Genomic DNA, 20,406 nt, shown 5'->3' on the forward strand with positions numbered 1-20,406 from the left:
TCATCATAAGGTCATCAGTCCTAAGACTGGTTGGACACGTACCTCCACTCTTTCCTATCCTGAGCTAATCTTCGCATTTCCCTAAAACTAGAACAACCCACAGCCTTAACTATTTGCGAACAGTAATCTAATCTAGATCTACCCCTACCCCTCCTAACTCCCGTTTCTGTCTCTCATATGTCTCTGATTGACTTCCATAGAGTCCTCTGTTCTCCCATTCTTTCTAATACGTTCTCATTTTTAACCTTCTCTATCCACGGTATCCTCATCATTCGCCTGTAACACCACATTTCAAATGTTTCTAACCTTTTCTTTTCCGAGCCCATCGTCTATGTTTCGCATCCGTACAGCGTCGCGCTCCAAACATACACCTTTAACAATCTTTTTCGAATTTCTAAATAAACCGTTTTTTATACAATACTGTTTTGTCAATACCACTTCCATTTTATTTAAAGCTATCTCTCTAACTCCTCCTTGCTAGATGCTAAAACTGCTATATCATCTGCAAATCTAAGTATTCTAACCTTTTGCCCCTGTATATCTATCCCTACAGTTGTACTGTCTTTAATGATGTTGATCGCGATTCGATGTATAGATTAAAAAGTAGCGGTAACAGTGTGCATCCCTGTTTGACTCCCTTCCTAATATTTACTTCTCTACGTTGCAGCCCCAGTTCTATAACTGCCTGTTGCTCTTTATACAAACTAAGTGTGACTCTTCTATTTTTGTAACTCATCCCTTAATTTTGTCCCATGTAACATTGTCAAAAGCTTTTACTAAATCTACAAATCCTATGTACGCACACTTTCCTTTTTGTATGGTTTGTAAAGCTAAAATAGCCTCCGGCGTTCCTCTATTTCTTCTAAACCCAAATTTTCAACAGGACAATATGTAGCGTATGCTAATAACTTGAATTTTGTACTTAGCAACTTATAGCAACAGATAAATATTTTGTCATTGGGTGTAACTCAGAAATTCTTCCGCAGTAAACATTCATTAGTCAAGGTTCATTTGTATGACATCTAACAACTTGGTCAAAGTGAGTGAGTTTGAAGTTATTAGACAAAAGTTTTCCTAGGTTTCCCGAAACGACATTTCTGAATGTTTTATTATACTATAGAGTTACTCGTGGATAAAAGCTTCAATTTTAAGTTACCAGAAACAAAGTTTATGGAATCATAATTAGAAATGTTAAGTTTAAGTTATATTTGAATATAGTTGGGACGATTAAAACTGGCAAAGTCCACAATAACTTGTCTTCTTTCTTTTTTCCACTTGAGACAGTAGTCATTTGCTGCGTTTTAAACACGCCCTTATTAACTCAAGAAATGCATCATGAGTAGTACAGACAAAGCGAAAAGAGATAACCGAATAATAGTAAGCGGTGAAGCAGTTAGAAGTTGCTTATGTACGCAAAAGATCAGGGTCGGCTTTATAACTGCGTGATTGACTCATTATTATTAATCTATCTCTAGAACCAATTTTTTTAAGATTAGCATGTAATTTAGGTCTAATGTGGTATTGGCTTATGAACCGGTGTGGGCTATAGGAACAGGAAAAACTGCTACCCCTGCTCAAGCTCAGGAAGTTCACCAAGCTCTTAGGAAGTGGTTAAAGGAAACTGTAAGCCCTGAAGTAGCAGAAAGTACAAGAATTCAATATGGTGGATCAGTAACTGGTGCCAATGCCAAGGAACTGGCAGCTCAACCTGACATAGATGGATTTTTAGTTGGTGGAGCTTCATTGAAACCTGAATTTGCAATTATCATTAATGCAAAGCAATAATTAGAACAATACACTGCAACCTATCATAAAATAGAAGAATATTAAAGTAACAATATATCCATTATTAAATGTTTATGTAAATGTTACGATTTTATGAATATACTTATTGCTAAATGTGATGATTTTTAATTTAATTTTTATATGAAAATAAAAAGGGTCCACCAGTTATGATTGTATAATCACCATAATTTTGCTTAGTAGGGCTAATGTTGCCATCTGCCATGTGTGGGATTGTGGATTTAAAGTAAAATGTTAGATAGCTGTGAATACAAGGTCACTAATTTGATTTAAAAAAAACCGTAGCGACGTTAATAAGCATATTCTGCTTGTCATTTGACTACCATTTTTGACGTGTACAGGCTAATGCATTTTCAGAGTTAAGTAAGAGATGTCGACTTATTTTCATTAGGTTTTTAACGTATAATTGCCTTTGAAGATTGAACACCTTGTCTATGGTCTTGCTTTCCATTACGTTACCTTAACGGTCCCCAACCTTAAAGCTCCACCTACTGCTGTCAATGTTAAAACCAGTAACATGTCAGCAAAGTCAGCTGCTTTTTTTTCAATTCTTAATAATAATATCTATGGTAATAATGATGAGGCTTTTTACGAAGCTTCAACAATAGGGTATTGATGATCATTGTCGTTCATAATAATAAATAAATTTATAAGTGAAATTGATACGTAACTACCACTACAAGTTAATTTGGAAATAGTTTTTAATGTCAATGTTTAAAAATGCACGAAGCGTATTGCATATCGCCGCTGTTAAATTTACCAGTTCAAATAGAATCAGTTGTTGCTTTCGGTAATTATTTAATCAATCAATTTAAATATATGAATATATGTGCAACATTCTATTCCAAATCGATCATTTTTTTTAGATGATAATTTAATAGTTGGAACAAGACAGGGATATCTTTATGTATATCGAGTTAATTGTTCTAATGATGACAAATATGAAGTAGAGCTAACGTGTTATCTAAAAACATTTAGTAAAAAATCAATTCAACAACTGGAAGTAATACCAGAGTATAATCTGTTGGTCAGTTTAACAGGTAGTTATCTTTTCGTATGATATTGCGAATTATGGTAAATAACAAAGGAAGAGATATAAATAGTTGTATTATAAGGGCATTTTATATTTTTTGCAACAAGATTTGTGATACCAAGGACNAGTTGTATTATAAGGGCATTTTATATTTTTTGCAACAAGATTTGTGATACCAAGGACAATATTGCATTAAGAAACTAATTTTTACATTTGAAGGCTTAGTTTTTTATAAATATACCATATCTAATTGTAATATATTACTTTTTTCTTGTTTTCTAAAGGCGTTAACCAAATAAATAAAACAATACCTATTATTGTATTTACTCATGTTTCATTTTACTTTATTTCAAAAAACGTATCTTCTATAAAACGAATAATTTTTGAAAATTTTAACTTATTTTACATTTACAGATAACTTTATACAAGTAAATGACATGAAGTCCAGCAATTTGCCAGTAATTACCCAAGTCGCAGGAACTAAAGGAGCCATGATCTTTACATTAGATAGTAAGGTAAGAAAAATGAACTGTATACCAAGTTAGTGTCAAAAGTAAAGTGACAGGCTAGTAAGTTTGATCACGGTTACATTTTAGAAAGAGACATCTTTAACTGGTGAAGTAAGTCATGTAATTCGAATGTGCGTAGCGGTTAAAAGAAAATTACAGTTGTATTATTGGAAGAAAGATGTTTTTATGAAGCTTGCCGATGATATAATGTTGACTGATATTCCAAAAGCATTGGTATGGTGTAGTGAAACGATCTGTGTAGGATTTAAAGGAGAATATCTACTATTTGATGTAAGTTTGCTAACATTGGTAAAAGAGTTTAGATTCTGAGCGATATTACATTAGTGTTGTATTTAAAAGTTGGATGGAACAAAAAAAGAACTTTTTCCAACCAGTAGTAGCAGATCTAACGATCCCTGTGCAATGAAAGTATCAAATACCATATTTGCACTTGGAAGGGATGCACAAACAGTGCTTGTAAATGTAGAGGGACTTCCCGAAAAAACTAAAGCTTTAAGATGGTCAGACATTCCCATACAAATGGCCTGGGATAAACCGTATGTTATAGGAATTTTACCAGAAGGCATAGAGGTAAAAATTGAATTTTTCATATTATTTGATTTATCTCGCCAATAATGTAAATGTACTAAAATAATAATGGGATGTTATTCCTTTATTTTAAGTTACCTTTTGATTATGTTTTAGGTTCAAACAATTGATCCTGGTGGTTTAGTTCAAAAGTTTAGCAATTTACCGAAGGCTCGATTAATAACGTTTTGTAAACAAGGCTTGCTTTATGTGTCTTCTGTTAGTCACATTTGGTGTTTACATGCAATAGAAATTAGTCAACAAAGGCAACAACTTCTAAAAGAAAAACAATTTCAACTTGCTTTAAAATTAACGGTAAATTCAAAAGAATGATTCATTTATTTTCCCTTTCAAAGGATTTCATCTGCTATTCCGATTGTTATATAAATATGAACTATAATTTACAGGAAGTTTCAAATGAATCGGAAGAAGATAAGGATGAAAAGAAGCACCAAATTCAAACCCTCTTAGCCTATGATTTATTTCGAAATAAGGCATTTCATGAGAGCATGCAGCAATTTTTGAAATTACGCACAGACCCGTACGACGTAATACGTTTATTCCCAGAATTATTACCGCAACAATCTGGAGAGACAACTAAATTAGAATATGTAGGAAACCTTTCCGATAGTGAGTTGGAAAGAGGACTACTTGCACTTATTGAGTATCTCACAGAAAAACGTTATTTAGTGCACGTGGAATCGGAGGTTAGCAAAAGAACGTATACGTGTATAGAAACCAAAATAATTTAATGTCTACTTCAATAATGCTTATTTTAGGCAGGTATGAACGCTAGTGGTAAATTAAATGATCAAATTGTTACAAATAAAACGAGTCAGCAGTTACTTCAGATCATTGATACAACCCTTTTAAAATGTTATTTGCAAACCAACGACGTTTTGGTTGCGCCATTATTACGACTTAATCATTGTCATCTTGCGGAAGCAGAAAGAACGTTAAAAAAGCACGGAAAACATAATGAACTTATTATATTATATCAAACTAAAGGGCAGCACAGAAAAGCTCTCGAACTGTTACAAAACAGCGAAGGGGGAATTGAAAGGACGATTGCTTATCTGCAGCACCTTGGTGTAGAACAGATGGGTTTGATTTTAGAATTTTCCGATTGGGTTCTTAAAGAAGCTGCTGAAGACGGGTTAAAGGTAAGATGGAGAATTTGGTGGGCACGGATATCGCTTAGTGTTTAGTCGATTCAAAATAACGAAATCACGGTTATAGTATTCACACATGATCATTACATACTATCCATATCTTTGCAGATTTTTACAGAAGATTTGGCAGAAGTGGAAGCTTTACCCAGGCCTCGAGTGTTAGATTATCTTTTACGTTCTCATCCTACGTTAGTAATTCCATATTTAGAACACGTTGTTCACATATGGGGTGATAAAAATCCTCTTTTTCACAATGCCTTAATACACCAATACCGCGAACAATCATTAAGTGACAATCCTTCTGCGGAGATTGCTAAAAAAAAATTGCTCTACTTTTTGGAAACGTCATCTAATTACACACCCGATATGGTCTTAATGCATTTTCCGAATGATCGACTATTGGAAGAACGCGCTATTGTTTTGGGAAAACTTGGTCGACACGAAGATGCATTGGCTATTTACGTTAGAGCGCTTGGCGACGTACAGAAAGCGATAAAATATTGCGAAAATGTTTTCAATAAGAACGAGAATGCAAAAAAGGTACAAAATTAATATGTTCTTATATGTATTTTACAAAAAATCCCCCAGAAAATCAGTAGAAGAGTTAGTACCTAACGTACATGGAGATGGTAAATGAGACACGTTTACACCTCTTCTCTCAGCTAGCTCATTGTTAGAGAAAATTAAAAAAAAATGTGCTCAGGGAGTCTTTCAAAATAAATATAAAATTGATGTTAGTTTTTTAATGTTTTCTTTTTGTAGCATTTGAAGAATAGGCAGTACGAATATATGTATGTGTATGTGAAAAGTTAATTGTGATTATTTTTGCGTCTCTTGAAGTAAAGTACTTCCTACACCCATGAAAACATGTCCCCTTTCTACCGTTTTTAAAATGTTATAGTTTGATTTAATGAGTATTTTCTAAAGTTACAAAAACTGTAATGCACATTATATGCATACGTTGAGTATATTTGTGGTTTTTGTAGGTTTATGTTTGTCTTATAAAACTGGTATTAAATCCAAATGACGTAATTTTGGATCTTCCGGGATTAACATTGTCCCCACTTACTGCTCAACCTGATTTAGAAATGGCTCTAAAGTTAATGGAAGAACATGCATCTAAGATCGATCCTTTATCAGCTTTGCAAATAATACCTGATAACGTATTAGCAACTCGCATCTTTCAATTTTTGTCGGCCGCATTGCATAAATCTCTACACGTACGGAGAACTGTTCAATTGTTAAAGGGATTATTATACGCCCAACATCTGCAGGGTCAGGAGGCTCGTTTGAGATTACAAAGTCAATGCGTTGTAATCACCGATCTTAATATTTGCCCAGTCTGCAAGAAACGATTTAGTCATCAAAGGTAATTATTGAAATACGACCATTAAGCAGTAAGTAATGCAATTTGTTTTTTTGAAGTGAAACTTTTTTACGCACGGTAGGGTAAGTTCGTTTCATGCGAGTTGCTACGTAACGAAATCATGCAACGGATGTCCCGCCTCTACGCGGCCACGTATTCGAGTTCGTAGTGGGGATCGCTTGAGCCGTGAGCGCGCTTCAATGTAACGTTCGTTACAAGCAACTCCGGCCTGTTGTATGTTTGGGTGTTTCAAGAAGTTTCACTTCAGTAGCGTGTTGTATAATTACACGTTGTATTTTTTTTTTAAGTTGTAATACTGTAGAAGTATTTATGAATCATTTAAAATAACCGTTATCATCATCATCATAAGGTCGTCAAATAAATAAACTTGAAGGACACTCATCCTAATTACCGCGAAACTTGTTCACTGTAGACACGTGTTTCGCCTTTTTCTAATGTGAGACTTATCAACGTGAGACACTGTCATCTTCTTGTGTTTTACTATTCCGAATTTAGTATAGCATTAGTATAACACTATGATAATGAAATTAAATCTGACTTTATTTTTACGATATAAATACGTAACTTTTATTTTTAGTGCATTGGTAAGATATGCTAATGGAAATGTAGTGCACTATTCATGCCATGACAAGAAAATTTAAGGACAACTGATATTTCCGAGTTTGCATTTTGTTCTTTGAGATTTTGTTATTTTTTCTTAGCATATTTAATTTGTTGCTGAAATTTTATGTATGCCTTACACTTATCTTCGTTAAAATAAATTCATGTTTATTGTAGATTTTAATATACAAAAAAACTTTGATGATGTAATAATATATTATCTATATGTATAAATAAAAAATTAAATGTTTATTGGTAAGCGTATCATCTGAGAACAGTTAGACCGATTTGGTTAAAATTTTTACAATAGCTCGAATAAAGTGTTTAGGAAAGGAAAAATTTAGAAAGTTGCCCTAAAAAATGGAAAAATCGAGAAAAACTGAAAGTGCCTTTTTCTGTGAACTGAATTGAATTTGAACTGAAAGATCAAACCTTTCTGAACTGCGAAAATTGCCTAATAGCTATTTACTAAATGTCGATTTACGTCCTGTGAAGCGCGCGGGTATTCCTTCTCCTTCTTATCAAGCAAGTAAAGTAAAATAGCAAATGTGGGTAGTATAGATTAATCATAAAGGACATCTCTATACCGTACCAGGGTGTATCTCCCTGAATTTGCTCCTTTTGCTGAGTAGGTAATATTTAGTTATTGATTAATGAGGTTTCTTTCTAATATTCATAGCTTAAAAATGTAAGTGCAAATATAAGCTAGCAATGGGTTGTGATATCAGTAAGGGCTGTTTTAAAGAAATAAATAACACTAAACAAAACAGTTCAATATTAGATCGCGTAATTAGTCAAGCATCAAGTCACGATCAGTGTTTGCTGTACAAATTTGCCAATTATAAAAAAGGTAAGTACTTATGTGTGTGTACATATTCACATGGATCACAGACATTAGTTAATGTACATTCCCAACCATAAAATTTTACCTGTCTTTTTGAATTGTTTCATCTGGTGCAGTAGTTTTAACTGACAAGTATGAATCATTGTCATTAAGAGAATTACCTTCATTAGTAATTCTATTTCTAATGTAGCCCACATCTTCATTAATTTTTGAAGAAACTGTTTGTGTTTCCAATTTAGTGGAAGACTGGCGTTGTTCAGTAGTTATTATATTATCATCAGCTATATCGTCTGTTGTATCTCCAGTATTATTTTCATTACTTGTCACTTCTGGAGTTTCTACTGCTTTGTTATCAACAGATAAAATTTTATTATTAGATGTAAAAATTACACTATCGTCATCCAAGTTTTTATCTTGTACAACTTCTGATTCTTGTCTAATTTCACCTTCGAAATACACTTCCCTTGCTTCTTTATAAAACTGTTTATCATCATTGTCTGTTGTAATATTTTCATCCATTTTGATAGTATCAATTCCTGTTTCATCAGTATTTTGACTTGCACATTCTGGAAACTTTATTTTTGATTTAAGCTCTGCAATATTTTCCTTTCTTTCAATTTCATCCTTTTCTTTCGCAGCATTTAAACAGATACTAAATTTATCTGTATTTTCAACTGCTAAAGACACATCACCACTGGAATGGATAATTTCAGCATTTTCACTTATACACACAGAATCACTTGCTATTTCTTCACTATAAGATTTTGTCTTTTTGTCAAAAGTAATCCCACATGACCCTTTTTTATGTTCCATTTCCATACAAGTTGGATCAATTATTAAATTTATTTTATTGGCAGGTTTGAATTTAGAAGGGAGTGGGACAGAACCATCATTTAATTTTTCTGTATTTTCTGAGGTACTAATTTTTGATTCAAATTCATCTGCTTCACCTAATAAATTTTCCAAATCCTGTACAATATCTTCAACATCCCCAACAATTTTTTCATTTGGCACATTGTTTATATTTAAATCTTCATTAAAGAAATCTGTTTCTGAATCAATTGATACTCTGCTATCAGGTATTTTTACAATCAAATTCTCTTTCGATGGGGAATTGGTTGTGCTAGCATTTTGAATATTGAAAGTAGACTGCATCCCTTTGATTGCGTCTTGGGAATCTTCTGTACTAGATGAAGGAAAATCGGAATTAACACGTTCATCACCTGTGACAAATTCCATTTTGCTATAATAGGGAAAATTTGAATGAAAATAAAAAATGTTTAAAAATGTACAGAATTGTTAGTCACTGCACTGCACTAAACGACGCAAATTATCAACGTAATAATTATAACAGAAATGGAATATGTAAATAATGAGATTTGGTAAACATATTAATTCTGGACAATTCTGCAACAGGCACAGCAATCGGTATAACAATAACTTTCTACCACTCTACTGTTGTTGCTAATAAATTGACAACTACGCAACATGCGTAATGTTGTTACTACTACGACGACATGGCTATGATCATAGATAATACTATGACCATAGATGAAAGAAATATATACTGTCAACTATGGTTTACACCATAGATAAGAGATTATAGTGTAACATGAGCCAAACTTCTAATCTTCACATGCAATGCTATGTGAAAACCGTCCAGAAAATTAAAAAAAAAAAGTAGTAGAGAGAGCTGTGATCGCTGTGAATTCAAAATCAGTAGATCATGTAAAGCATGTAAATCATTACAGAAATATTCTATTTATCACTATTATATATATTTTACTTTACACACAAGTTTTATATCATGTTAGTAACTTATACCATTCCATTATATGTAAAGAAGATAAGGTGTCACACTCCGGGGCGTTACATAACAATACTTCATAGATAAAACAATACTTGTAATTCTTTGTACTTCTATTATCTATGGTTCTGGTAAATTTATCTCTATAACACGGACTAAGCTACACTTACGTAATGCGCATAGATGCGCAGCCTACAGCAGCCTATCAGTTTGCGCAGCGGCTCTGTGAGTGGCTACCGTTACCGATGTCTTTACCAAGTTGTTCCAATTTACCATTTCACTTGCTCTGCTCATCCATGCCTTACTCACACAGATAACATTATTTCATTATTTGTAACAAGTTATTTACGTAATATAATATATAGTCTCCTTATCCAACTCATACCACATCATCTTCCCCTAAAATAAAAAGAAAGCTTTTCAGGTATCTGTCCCCGTGTAACATCAACCGACAAAATTCTGATAATTATACGTAGTTATCGGTTGTAATGTGTTTGCGAGCGAACGATAATAGACTTTAAATGTTTAATATCCAACGGTTAATTAATAAATTATAACATTTTGGTAAAAACGATTACAATTATTCCGTAGAGCATTATCTCGAGGATATAACCAATCTATGGATGTACCTTTGTTATACATATATATGACCTTCCTATATGCTTCCTATTCAAAGTAAATCCTCAGAGGTCAAATTATCAGTGCTAAACAATCAAAGTAATTTAAAGTAACAGTAAGGTGAAGGACATAGTAAAAGTACTCAATTCGTTAAAAAAGGACCAGTAGGTTGGCTGTGTAGGAACTCATCTTTTAAAGGTGACTCTGAGTAAAGATTTGTTTTTATAACAAATAATCTTATTTTTTACTCNACTGTTTTGTCAATACCACTTCCATTTTATTTAAAGCTATCTCTCTAACTCCTCCTTGCTAGATGCTAAAACTGCTATATCATCTGCAAATCTAAGTATTCTAACCTTTTGCCCCTGTATATCTATCCCTACAGTTGTACTGTCTTTAATGATGTTGATCGCGATTCGATGTATAGATTAAAAAGTAGCGGTAACAGTGTGCATCCCTGTTTGACTCCCTTCCTAATATTTACTTCTCTACGTTGCAGCCCCAGTTCTATAACTGCCTGTTGCTCTTTATACAAACTAAGTGTGACTCTTCTATTTTTGTAACTCATCCCTTAATTTTGTCCCATGTAACATTGTCAAAAGCTTTTACTAAATCTACAAATCCTATGTACGCACACTTTCCTTTTTGTATGGTTTGTAAAGCTAAAATAGCCTCCGGCGTTCCTCTATTTCTTCTAAACCCAAATTTTCAACAGGACAATATGTAGCGTATGCTAATAACTTGAATTTTGTACTTAGCAACTTATAGCAACAGATAAATATTTTGTCATTGGGTGTAACTCAGAAATTCTTCCGCAGTAAACATTCATTAGTCAAGGTTCATTTGTATGACATCTAACAACTTGGTCAAAGTGAGTGAGTTTGAAGTTATTAGACAAAAGTTTTCCTAGGTTTCCCGAAACGACATTTCTGAATGTTTTATTATACTATAGAGTTACTCGTGGATAAAAGCTTCAATTTTAAGTTACCAGAAACAAAGTTTATGGAATCATAATTAGAAATGTTAAGTTTAAGTTATATTTGAATATAGTTGGGACGATTAAAACTGGCAAAGTCCACAATAACTTGTCTTCTTTCTTTTTTCCACTTGAGACAGTAGTCATTTGCTGCGTTTTAAACACGCCCTTATTAACTCAAGAAATGCATCATGAGTAGTACAGACAAAGCGAAAAGAGATAACCGAATAATAGTAAGCGGTGAAGCAGTTAGAAGTTGCTTATGTACGCAAAAGATCAGGGTCGGCTTTATAACTGCGTGATTGACTCATTATTATTAATCTATCTCTAGAACCAATTTTTTTAAGATTAGCATGTAATTTAGGTCTAATGTGGTATTGGCTTATGAACCGGTGTGGGCTATAGGAACAGGAAAAACTGCTACCCCTGCTCAAGCTCAGGAAGTTCACCAAGCTCTTAGGAAGTGGTTAAAGGAAACTGTAAGCCCTGAAGTAGCAGAAAGTACAAGAATTCAATATGGTGGATCAGTAACTGGTGCCAATGCCAAGGAACTGGCAGCTCAACCTGACATAGATGGATTTTTAGTTGGTGGAGCTTCATTGAAACCTGAATTTGCAATTATCATTAATGCAAAGCAATAATTAGAACAATACACTGCAACCTATCATAAAATAGAAGAATATTAAAGTAACAATATATCCATTATTAAATGTTTATGTAAATGTTACGATTTTATGAATATACTTATTGCTAAATGTGATGATTTTTAATTTAATTTTTATATGAAAATAAAAAGGGTCCACCAGTTATGATTGTATAATCACCATAATTTTGCTTAGTAGGGCTAATGTTGCCATCTGCCATGTGTGGGATTGTGGATTTAAAGTAAAATGTTAGATAGCTGTGAATACAAGGTCACTAATTTGATTTAAAAAAAACCGTAGCGACGTTAATAAGCATATTCTGCTTGTCATTTGACTACCATTTTTGACGTGTACAGGCTAATGCATTTTCAGAGTTAAGTAAGAGATGTCGACTTATTTTCATTAGGTTTTTAACGTATAATTGCCTTTGAAGATTGAACACCTTGTCTATGGTCTTGCTTTCCATTACGTTACCTTAACGGTCCCCAACCTTAAAGCTCCACCTACTGCTGTCAATGTTAAAACCAGTAACATGTCAGCAAAGTCAGCTGCTTTTTTTTCAATTCTTAATAATAATATCTATGGTAATAATGATGAGGCTTTTTACGAAGCTTCAACAATAGGGTATTGATGATCATTGTCGTTCATAATAATAAATAAATTTATAAGTGAAATTGATACGTAACTACCACTACAAGTTAATTTGGAAATAGTTTTTAATGTCAATGTTTAAAAATGCACGAAGCGTATTGCATATCGCCGCTGTTAAATTTACCAGTTCAAATAGAATCAGTTGTTGCTTTCGGTAATTATTTAATCAATCAATTTAAATATATGAATATATGTGCAACATTCTATTCCAAATCGATCATTTTTTTTAGATGATAATTTAATAGTTGGAACAAGACAGGGATATCTTTATGTATATCGAGTTAATTGTTCTAATGATGACAAATATGAAGTAGAGCTAACGTGTTATCTAAAAACATTTAGTAAAAAATCAATTCAACAACTGGAAGTAATACCAGAGTATAATCTGTTGGTCAGTTTAACAGGTAGTTATCTTTTCGTATGATATTGCGAATTATGGTAAATAACAAAGGAAGAGATATAAATAGTTGTATTATAAGGGCATTTTATATTTTTTGCAACAAGATTTGTGATACCAAGGACAATATTGCATTAANTATAGCTGATCCCAAATTTATTTACTAAAATGGGCCGAAAATTTGTTGTTGGTGGCAACTGGAAAATGAACGGTGATAAAAAACAAATCCTAGAAATCTTACAAAATCTAAAAATTAGTACTGATACTGAAGTTATACTTGGTGTCCCAGCTCTTTACATTGAGTATGTAATTTCAAATTTACCTCCTAATGTGCAAGTTGCAGCTCAGAATTGTTATAAAGTACCAAACGGAGCATTTACAGGTAATATTTATTTTTATTGATTTGATAAACTATATTACATAATTATAGAAAGAGTGGTAATTTGTTATGATAGCTTCACCACGCTTTCTATACTTTTCTATACTCAGGATATGAGAGAGAGAGAGAGAGGAGTGATAAAAGAGTGAGCAAAAATGGCTATGTTCATTACTGAGAATCTCCACTCAAAATAATGTACTCGCGCTTGCACAATTCTTTTCATGGAGTATGCATGCGCAAAATTAATAGACTATATGTTGTACCATCAATAATAATAATATTTATTCTTTGTGTACTTGCTGTTGTGGAGGGGAGAGCGCTGTGAGATGCATGAGTACGTTGCGCAGAGAAAAACCGTATCGGCTTCACTTTTCGCTATAATCTACGTATAATTTTTATGTTCTGTTAAGTTATTCCAAAATAATTACCAACTTATAATTAAATAGGTAGTTTTAAAAGCCACAAATAGTGTTAAGTTTGTATTTTTTAAGTTTCTATGATTGATGAGTAAAGTATTAAATAGGGTATTTTTACTATTCAGGAGAAATTTCTCCAGCTATGATAAAAGACGTTGGTGCAAAATGGGTGATATTGGGTCATTCAGAAAGAAGAAATATTTTCAATGAGACAGACGTTTTAGTAGCAGAAAAAGTTGCACACGCTTTAGAATCAGGCTTAAAAGTAATTGCTTGTATTGGAGAAAAACTTGAAGAAAGAGAGGCAGGAAAAACAGAAGAAGTTGTTTTTAGGCAAACAAAAGCCATTGTTGAGAAAATTAAACCTAAAGATTGGTAAAATATAATTCGTTTTTTTATAATGTTTATACATTATTATTCATTATTATTAATCTATCTCTAGAACCAATTTTTTTAAGATTAGCATGTAATTTAGGTCTAATGTGGTATTGGCTTATGAACCGGTGTGGGCTATAGGAACAGGAAAAACTGCTACCCCTGCTCAAGCTCAGGAAGTTCACCAAGCTCTTAGGAAGTGGTTAAAGGAAACTGTAAGCCCTGAAGTAGCAGAAAGTACAAGAATTCAATATGGTGGATCAGTAACTGGTGCCAATGCCAAGGAACTGGCAGCTCAACCTGACATAGATGGATTTTTAGTTGGTGGAGCTTCATTGAAACCTGAATTTGCAATTATCATTAATGCAAAGCAATAATTAGAACAATACACTGCAACCTATCATAAAATAGAAGAATATTAAAGTAACAATATATCCATTATTAAATGTTTATGTAAATGTTACGATTTTATGAATATACTTATTGCTAAATGTGATGATTTTTAATTTAATTTTTATATGAAAATAAAAAGGGTCCACCAGTTATGATTGTATAATCACCATAATTTTGCTTAGTAGGGCTAATGTTGCCATCTGCCATGTGTGGGATTGTGGATTTAAAGTAAAATGTTAGATAGCTGTGAATACAAGGTCACTAATTTGATTTAAAAAAAACCGTAGCGACGTTAATAAGCATATTCTGCTTGTCATTTGACTACCATTTTTGACGTGTACAGGCTAATGCATTTTCAGAGTTAAGTAAGAGATGTCGACTTATTTTCATTAGGTTTTTAACGTATAATTGCCTTTGAAGATTGAACACCTTGTCTATGGTCTTGCTTTCCATTACGTTACCTTAACGGTCCCCAACCTTAAAGCTCCACCTACTGCTGTCAATGTTAAAACCAGTAACATGTCAGCAAAGTCAGCTGCTTTTTTTTCAATTCTTAATAATAATATCTATGGTAATAATGATGAGGCTTTTTACGAAGCTTCAACAATAGGGTATTGATGATCATTGTCGTTCATAATAATAAATAAATTTATAAGTGAAATTGATACGTAACTACCACTACAAGTTAATTTGGAAATAGTTTTTAATGTCAATGTTTAAAAATGCACGAAGCGTATTGCATATCGCCGCTGTTAAATTTACCAGTTCAAATAGAATCAGTTGTTGCTTTCGGTAATTATTTAATCAATCAATTTAAATATATGAATATATGTGCAACATTCTATTCCAAATCGATCATTTTTTTTAGATGATAATTTAATAGTTGGAACAAGACAGGGATATCTTTATGTATATCGAGTTAATTGTTCTAATGATGACAAATATGAAGTAGAGCTAACGTGTTATCTAAAAACATTTAGTAAAAAATCAATTCAACAACTGGAAGTAATACCAGAGTATAATCTGTTGGTCAGTTTAACAGGTAGTTATCTTTTCGTATGATATTGCGAATTATGGTAAATAACAAAGGAAGAGATATAAATAGTTGTATTATAAGGGCATTTTATATTTTTTGCAACAAGATTTGTGATACCAAGGACAATATTGCATTAAGAAACTAATTTTTACATTTGAAGGCTTAGTTTTTTATAAATATACCATATCTAATTGTAATATATTACTTTTTTCTTGTTTTCTAAAGGCGTTAACCAAATAAATAAAACAATACCTATTATTGTATTTACTCATGTTTCATTTTACTTTATTTCAAAAAACGTATCTTCTATAAAACGAATAATTTTTGAAAATTTTAACTTATTTTACATTTACAGATAACTTTATACAAGTAAATGACATGAAGTCCAGCAATTTGCCAGTAATTACCCAAGTCGCAGGAACTAAAGGAGCCATGATCTTTACATTAGATAGTAAGGTAAGAAAAATGAACTGTATACCAAGTTAGTGTCAAAAGTAAAGTGACAGGCTAGTAAGTTTGATCACGGTTACATTTTAGAAAGAGACATCTTTAACTGGTGAAGTAAGTCATGTAATTCGAATGTGCGTAGCGGTTAAAAGAAAATTACAGTTGTATTATTGGAAGAAAGATGTTTTTATGAAGCTTGCCGATGATATAATGTTGACTGATATTCCAAAAGCATTGGTATGGTGTAGTGAAACGATCTGTGTAGGATTTAAAGGAGAATATCTACTATTTGATGTAAGTTTGCTAACATTGGTAAAAGAGTTTAGATTCTGAGCGATATTACATTAGTGTTGTATTTAAAAGTTGGATGGAACAAAAAAAGAACTTTTTCCAACCAGTAGTAGCAGATCTAACGATCCCTGTGCAATGAAAGTATCAAATACCATATTTGCACTTGGAAGGGATGCACAAACAGTGCTTGTAAATGTAGAGGGACTTCCCGAAAAAACTAAAGCTTTAAGATGGTCAGACATTCCCATACAAATGGCCTGGGATAAACCGTATGTTATAGGAATTTTACCAGAAGGCATAGAGGTAAAAATTGAATTTTTCATATTATTTGATTTATCTCGCCAATAATGTAAATGTACTAAAATAATAATGGGATGTTATTCCTTTATTTTAAGTTACCTTTTGATTATGTTTTAGGTTCAAACAATTGATCCTGGTGGTTTAGTTCAAAAGTTTAGCAATTTACCGAAGGCTCGATTAATAACGTTTTGTAAACAAGGCTTGCTTTATGTGTCTTCTGTTAGTCACATTTGGTGTTTACATGCAATAGAAATTAGTCAACAAAGGCAACAACTTCTAAAAGAAAAACAATTTCAACTTGCTTTAAAATTAACGGTAAATTCAAAAGAATGATTCATTTATTTTCCCTTTCAAAGGATTTCATCTGCTATTCCGATTGTTATATAAATATGAACTATAATTTACAGGAAGTTTCAAATGAATCGGAAGAAGATAAGGATGAAAAGAAGCACCAAATTCAAACCCTCTTAGCCTATGATTTATTTCGAAATAAGGCATTTCATGAGAGCATGCAGCAATTTTTGAAATTACGCACAGACCCGTACGACGTAATACGTTTATTCCCAGAATTATTACCGCAACAATCTGGAGAGACAACTAAATTAGAATATGTAGGAAACCTTTCCGATAGTGAGTTGGAAAGAGGACTACTTGCACTTATTGAGTATCTCACAGAAAAACGTTATTTAGTGCACGTGGAATCGGAGGTTAGCAAAAGAACGTATACGTGTATAGAAACCAAAATAATTTAATGTCTACTTCAATAATGCTTATTTTAGGCAGGTATGAACGCTAGTGGTAAATTAAATGATCAAATTGTTACAAATAAAACGAGTCAGCAGTTACTTCAGATCATTGATACAACCCTTTTAAAATGTTATTTGCAAACCAACGACGTTTTGGTTGCGCCATTATTACGACTTAATCATTGTCATCTTGCGGAAGCAGAAAGAACGTTAAAAAAGCACGGAAAACATAATGAACTTATTATATTATATCAAACTAAAGGGCAGCACAGAAAAGCTCTCGAACTGTTACAAAACAGCGAAGGGGGAATTGAAAGGACGATTGCTTATCTGCAGCACCTTGGTGTAGAACAGATGGGTTTGATTTTAGAATTTTCCGATTGGGTTCTTAAAGAAGCTGCTGAAGACGGGTTAAAGGTAAGATGGAGAATTTGGTGGGCACGGATATCGCTTAGTGTTTAGTCGATTCAAAATAACGAAATCACGGTTATAGTATTCACACATGATCATTACATACTATCCATATCTTTGCAGATTTTTACAGAAGATTTGGCAGAAGTGGAAGCTTTACCCAGGCCTCGAGTGTTAGATTATCTTTTACGTTCTCATCCTACGTTAGTAATTCCATATTTAGAACACGTTGTTCACATATGGGGTGATAAAAATCCTCTTTTTCACAATGCCTTAATACACCAATACCGCGAACAATCATTAAGTGACAATCCTTCTGCGGAGATTGCTAAAAAAAAATTGCTCTACTTTTTGGAAACGTCATCTAATTACACACCCGATATGGTCTTAATGCATTTTCCGAATGATCGACTATTGGAAGAACGCGCTATTGTTTTGGGAAAACTTGGTCGACACGAAGATGCATTGGCTATTTACGTTAGAGCGCTTGGCGACGTACAGAAAGCGATAAAATATTGCGAAAATGTTTTCAATAAGAACGAGAATGCAAAAAAGGTACAAAATTAATATGTTCTTATATGTATTTTACAAAAAATCCCCCAGAAAATCAGTAGAAGAGTTAGTACCTAACGTACATGGAGATGGTAAATGAGACACGTTTACACCTCTTCTCTCAGCTAGCTCATTGTTAGAGAAAATTAAAAAAAAATGTGCTCAGGGAGTCTTTCAAAATAAATATAAAATTGATGTTAGTTTTTTAATGTTTTCTTTTTGTAGCATTTGAAGAATAGGCAGTACGAATATATGTATGTGTATGTGAAAAGTTAATTGTGATTATTTTTGCGTCTATTGAAGTAAAGTACTTCCTACACCCATGAAAACATGTCCCCTTTCTACCGTTTTTAAAATGTTATAGTTTGATTTAATGAGTATTTTCTAAAGTTACAAAAACTGTAATGCACATTATATGCATACGTTGAGTATATTTGTGGTTTTTGTAGGTTTATGTTTGTCTTATAAAACTGGTATTAAATCCAAATGACGTAATTTTGGATCTTCCGGGATTAACATTGTCCCCACTTACTGCTCAACCTGATTTAGAAATGGCTCTAAAGTTAATGGAAGAACATGCATCTAAGATCGATCCTTTATCAGCTTTGCAAATAATACCTGATAACGTATTAGCAACTCGCATCTTTCAATTTTTGTCGGCCGCATTGCATAAATCTCTACACGTACGGAGAACTGTTCAATTGTTAAAGGGATTATTATACGCCCAACATCTGCAGGGTCAGGAGGCTCGTTTGAGATTACAAAGTCAATGCGTTGTAATCACCGATCTTAATATTTGCCCAGTCTGCAAGAAACGATTTAGTCATCAAAGGTAATTATTGAAATACGACCATTAAGCAGTAAGTAATGCAATTTGTTTTTTTGAAGTGAAACTTTTTTACGCACGGTAGGGTAAGTTCGTTTCATGCGAGTTGCTACGTAACGAAATCATGCAACGGATGTCCCGCCTCTACGCGGCCACGTATTCGAGTTCGTAGTGGGGATCGCTTGAGCCGTGAGCGCGCTTCAATGTAACGTTCGTTACAAGCAACTCCGGCCTGTTGTATGTTTGGGTGTTTCAAGAAGTTTCACTTCAGTAGCGTGTTGTATAATTACACGTTGTATTTTTTTTTTAAGTTGTAATACTGTAGAAGTATTTATGAATCATTTAAAATAACCGTTATCATCATCATCATAAGGTCGTCAAATAAATAAACTTGAAGGACACTCATCCTAATTACCGCGAAACTTGTTCACTGTAGACACGTGTTTCGCCTTTTTCTAATGTGAGACTTATCAACGTGAGACACTGTCATCTTCTTGTGTTTTACTATTCCGAATTTAGTATAGCATTAGTATAACACTATGATAATGAAATTAAATCTGACTTTATTTTTACGATATAAATACGTAACTTTTATTTTTAGTGCATTGGTAAGATATGCTAATGGAAATGTAGTGCACTATTCATGCCATGACAAGAAAATTTAAGGACAACTGATATTTCCGAGTTTGCATTTTGTTCTTTGAGATTTTGTTATTTTTTCTTAGCATATTTAATTTGTTGCTGAAATTTTATGTATGCCTTACACTTATCTTCGTTAAAATAAATTCATGTTTATTGTAGATTTTAATATACAAAAAAACTTTGATGATGTAATAATATATTATCTATATGTATAAATAAAAAATTAAATGTTTATTGGTAAGCGTATCATCTGAGAACAGTTAGACCGATTTGGTTAAAATTTTTACAATAGCTCGAATAAAGTGTTTAGGAAAGGAAAAATTTAGAAAGTTGCCCTAAAAAATGGAAAAATCGAGAAAAACTGAAAGTGCCTTTTTCTGTGAACTGAATTGAATTTGAACTGAAAGATCAAACCTTTCTGAACTGCGAAAATTGCCTAATAGCTATTTACTAAATGTCGATTTACGTCCTGTGAAGCGCGCGGGTATTCCTTCTCCTTCTTATCAAGCAAGTAAAGTAAAATAGCAAATGTGGGTAGTATAGATTAATCATAAAGGACATCT

The 20,406-nt window shown here is 32.8% G+C and overlaps 5 protein-coding genes across 8 annotated transcripts in view; 4 read left to right on the forward strand and 1 right to left on the reverse strand.

The window, feature by feature from the left end:
• The window catches only part of LOC108743123 (uncharacterized protein PFB0145c), a 34,195-nt gene extending 24,743 nt beyond the window's left edge, over positions 1-9,452 (reverse strand). For both annotated transcript variants that reach the window (XM_025979287.1, XM_025979286.1), the window contains exon 1: positions 8,022-9,452. In XM_025979287.1, the coding sequence (XP_025835072.1) occupies positions 8,022-9,175 (1,154 nt within the window). In that variant the 5' untranslated portion in view covers positions 9,176-9,452. The remainder of the gene's footprint in view (positions 1-8,021) is intronic.
• On the forward strand, positions 2,362-7,342 carry LOC108743122 (vam6/Vps39-like protein). Its single transcript, XM_025979289.1, has 11 exons — positions 2,362-2,593; positions 2,670-2,843; positions 3,251-3,351; positions 3,433-3,636; positions 3,706-3,936; positions 4,051-4,248; positions 4,341-4,640; positions 4,713-5,096; positions 5,214-5,645; positions 6,092-6,474; positions 7,070-7,342. Exons 1-11 carry the CDS (start codon positions 2,524-2,526, stop codon positions 7,131-7,133), a joined length of 2,541 nt encoding a protein of 846 aa, XP_025835074.1. The 5' UTR covers positions 2,362-2,523; the 3' UTR covers positions 7,134-7,342.
• Positions 7,744-20,406, forward strand: part of LOC108738511 (transient receptor potential cation channel subfamily V member 1) — a 28,832-nt gene continuing 16,169 nt past the window's right edge. The window contains exon 1 of the mRNA XM_025979308.1: positions 7,744-7,942. Within this exon, the coding sequence (XP_025835093.1) occupies positions 7,804-7,942 (139 nt within the window). The 5' untranslated portion in view covers positions 7,744-7,803. The remainder of the gene's footprint in view (positions 7,943-20,406) is intronic.
• On the forward strand, positions 9,992-14,577 carry LOC108738512 (triosephosphate isomerase). The gene is made up of 4 exons (XM_025979305.1): positions 9,992-10,559; positions 13,174-13,411; positions 13,950-14,199; positions 14,300-14,577. The coding sequence occupies exons 2-4, from the start codon at positions 13,198-13,200 to the stop codon at positions 14,574-14,576; spliced, it is 741 nt and encodes a 246-aa protein (XP_025835090.1). The 5' UTR covers positions 9,992-10,559; positions 13,174-13,197; the 3' UTR covers position 14,577.
• LOC112905913 (vam6/Vps39-like protein) lies at positions 12,554-20,029 on the forward strand. Of its 3 annotated transcripts, none has more exons than XM_025979291.1 (11): positions 12,554-12,786; positions 12,863-13,036; positions 15,984-16,084; positions 16,166-16,369; positions 16,439-16,669; positions 16,784-16,981; positions 17,074-17,373; positions 17,446-17,829; positions 17,947-18,378; positions 18,825-19,207; positions 19,803-20,029. In XM_025979291.1, the coding sequence occupies exons 1-11, from the start codon at positions 12,717-12,719 to the stop codon at positions 19,864-19,866; spliced, it is 2,541 nt and encodes an 846-aa protein (XP_025835076.1). In that variant the 5' UTR covers positions 12,554-12,716; the 3' UTR covers positions 19,867-20,029. The 3 variants fall into 3 exon arrangements, with proteins under 3 accessions (XP_025835076.1, XP_025835077.1, XP_025835075.1); XM_025979290.1 differs by lacking the exons at positions 12,554-12,786; positions 12,863-13,036 and adding exons at positions 15,153-15,384; positions 15,461-15,634 and having other exon boundaries at positions 19,803-20,028; XM_025979292.1 differs by lacking the exons at positions 12,554-12,786; positions 12,863-13,036; positions 19,803-20,029 and adding exons at positions 15,152-15,384; positions 15,461-15,634 and having other exon boundaries at positions 17,947-18,377; positions 18,823-19,004.

This window comes from Agrilus planipennis, unplaced genomic scaffold (assembly GCF_000699045.2).
Source record: "Agrilus planipennis isolate EAB-ADULT unplaced genomic scaffold, Apla_2.0 scaffold20, whole genome shotgun sequence".
NCBI classification, from domain to species: Eukaryota; Metazoa; Arthropoda; class Insecta; order Coleoptera; family Buprestidae; genus Agrilus; species Agrilus planipennis.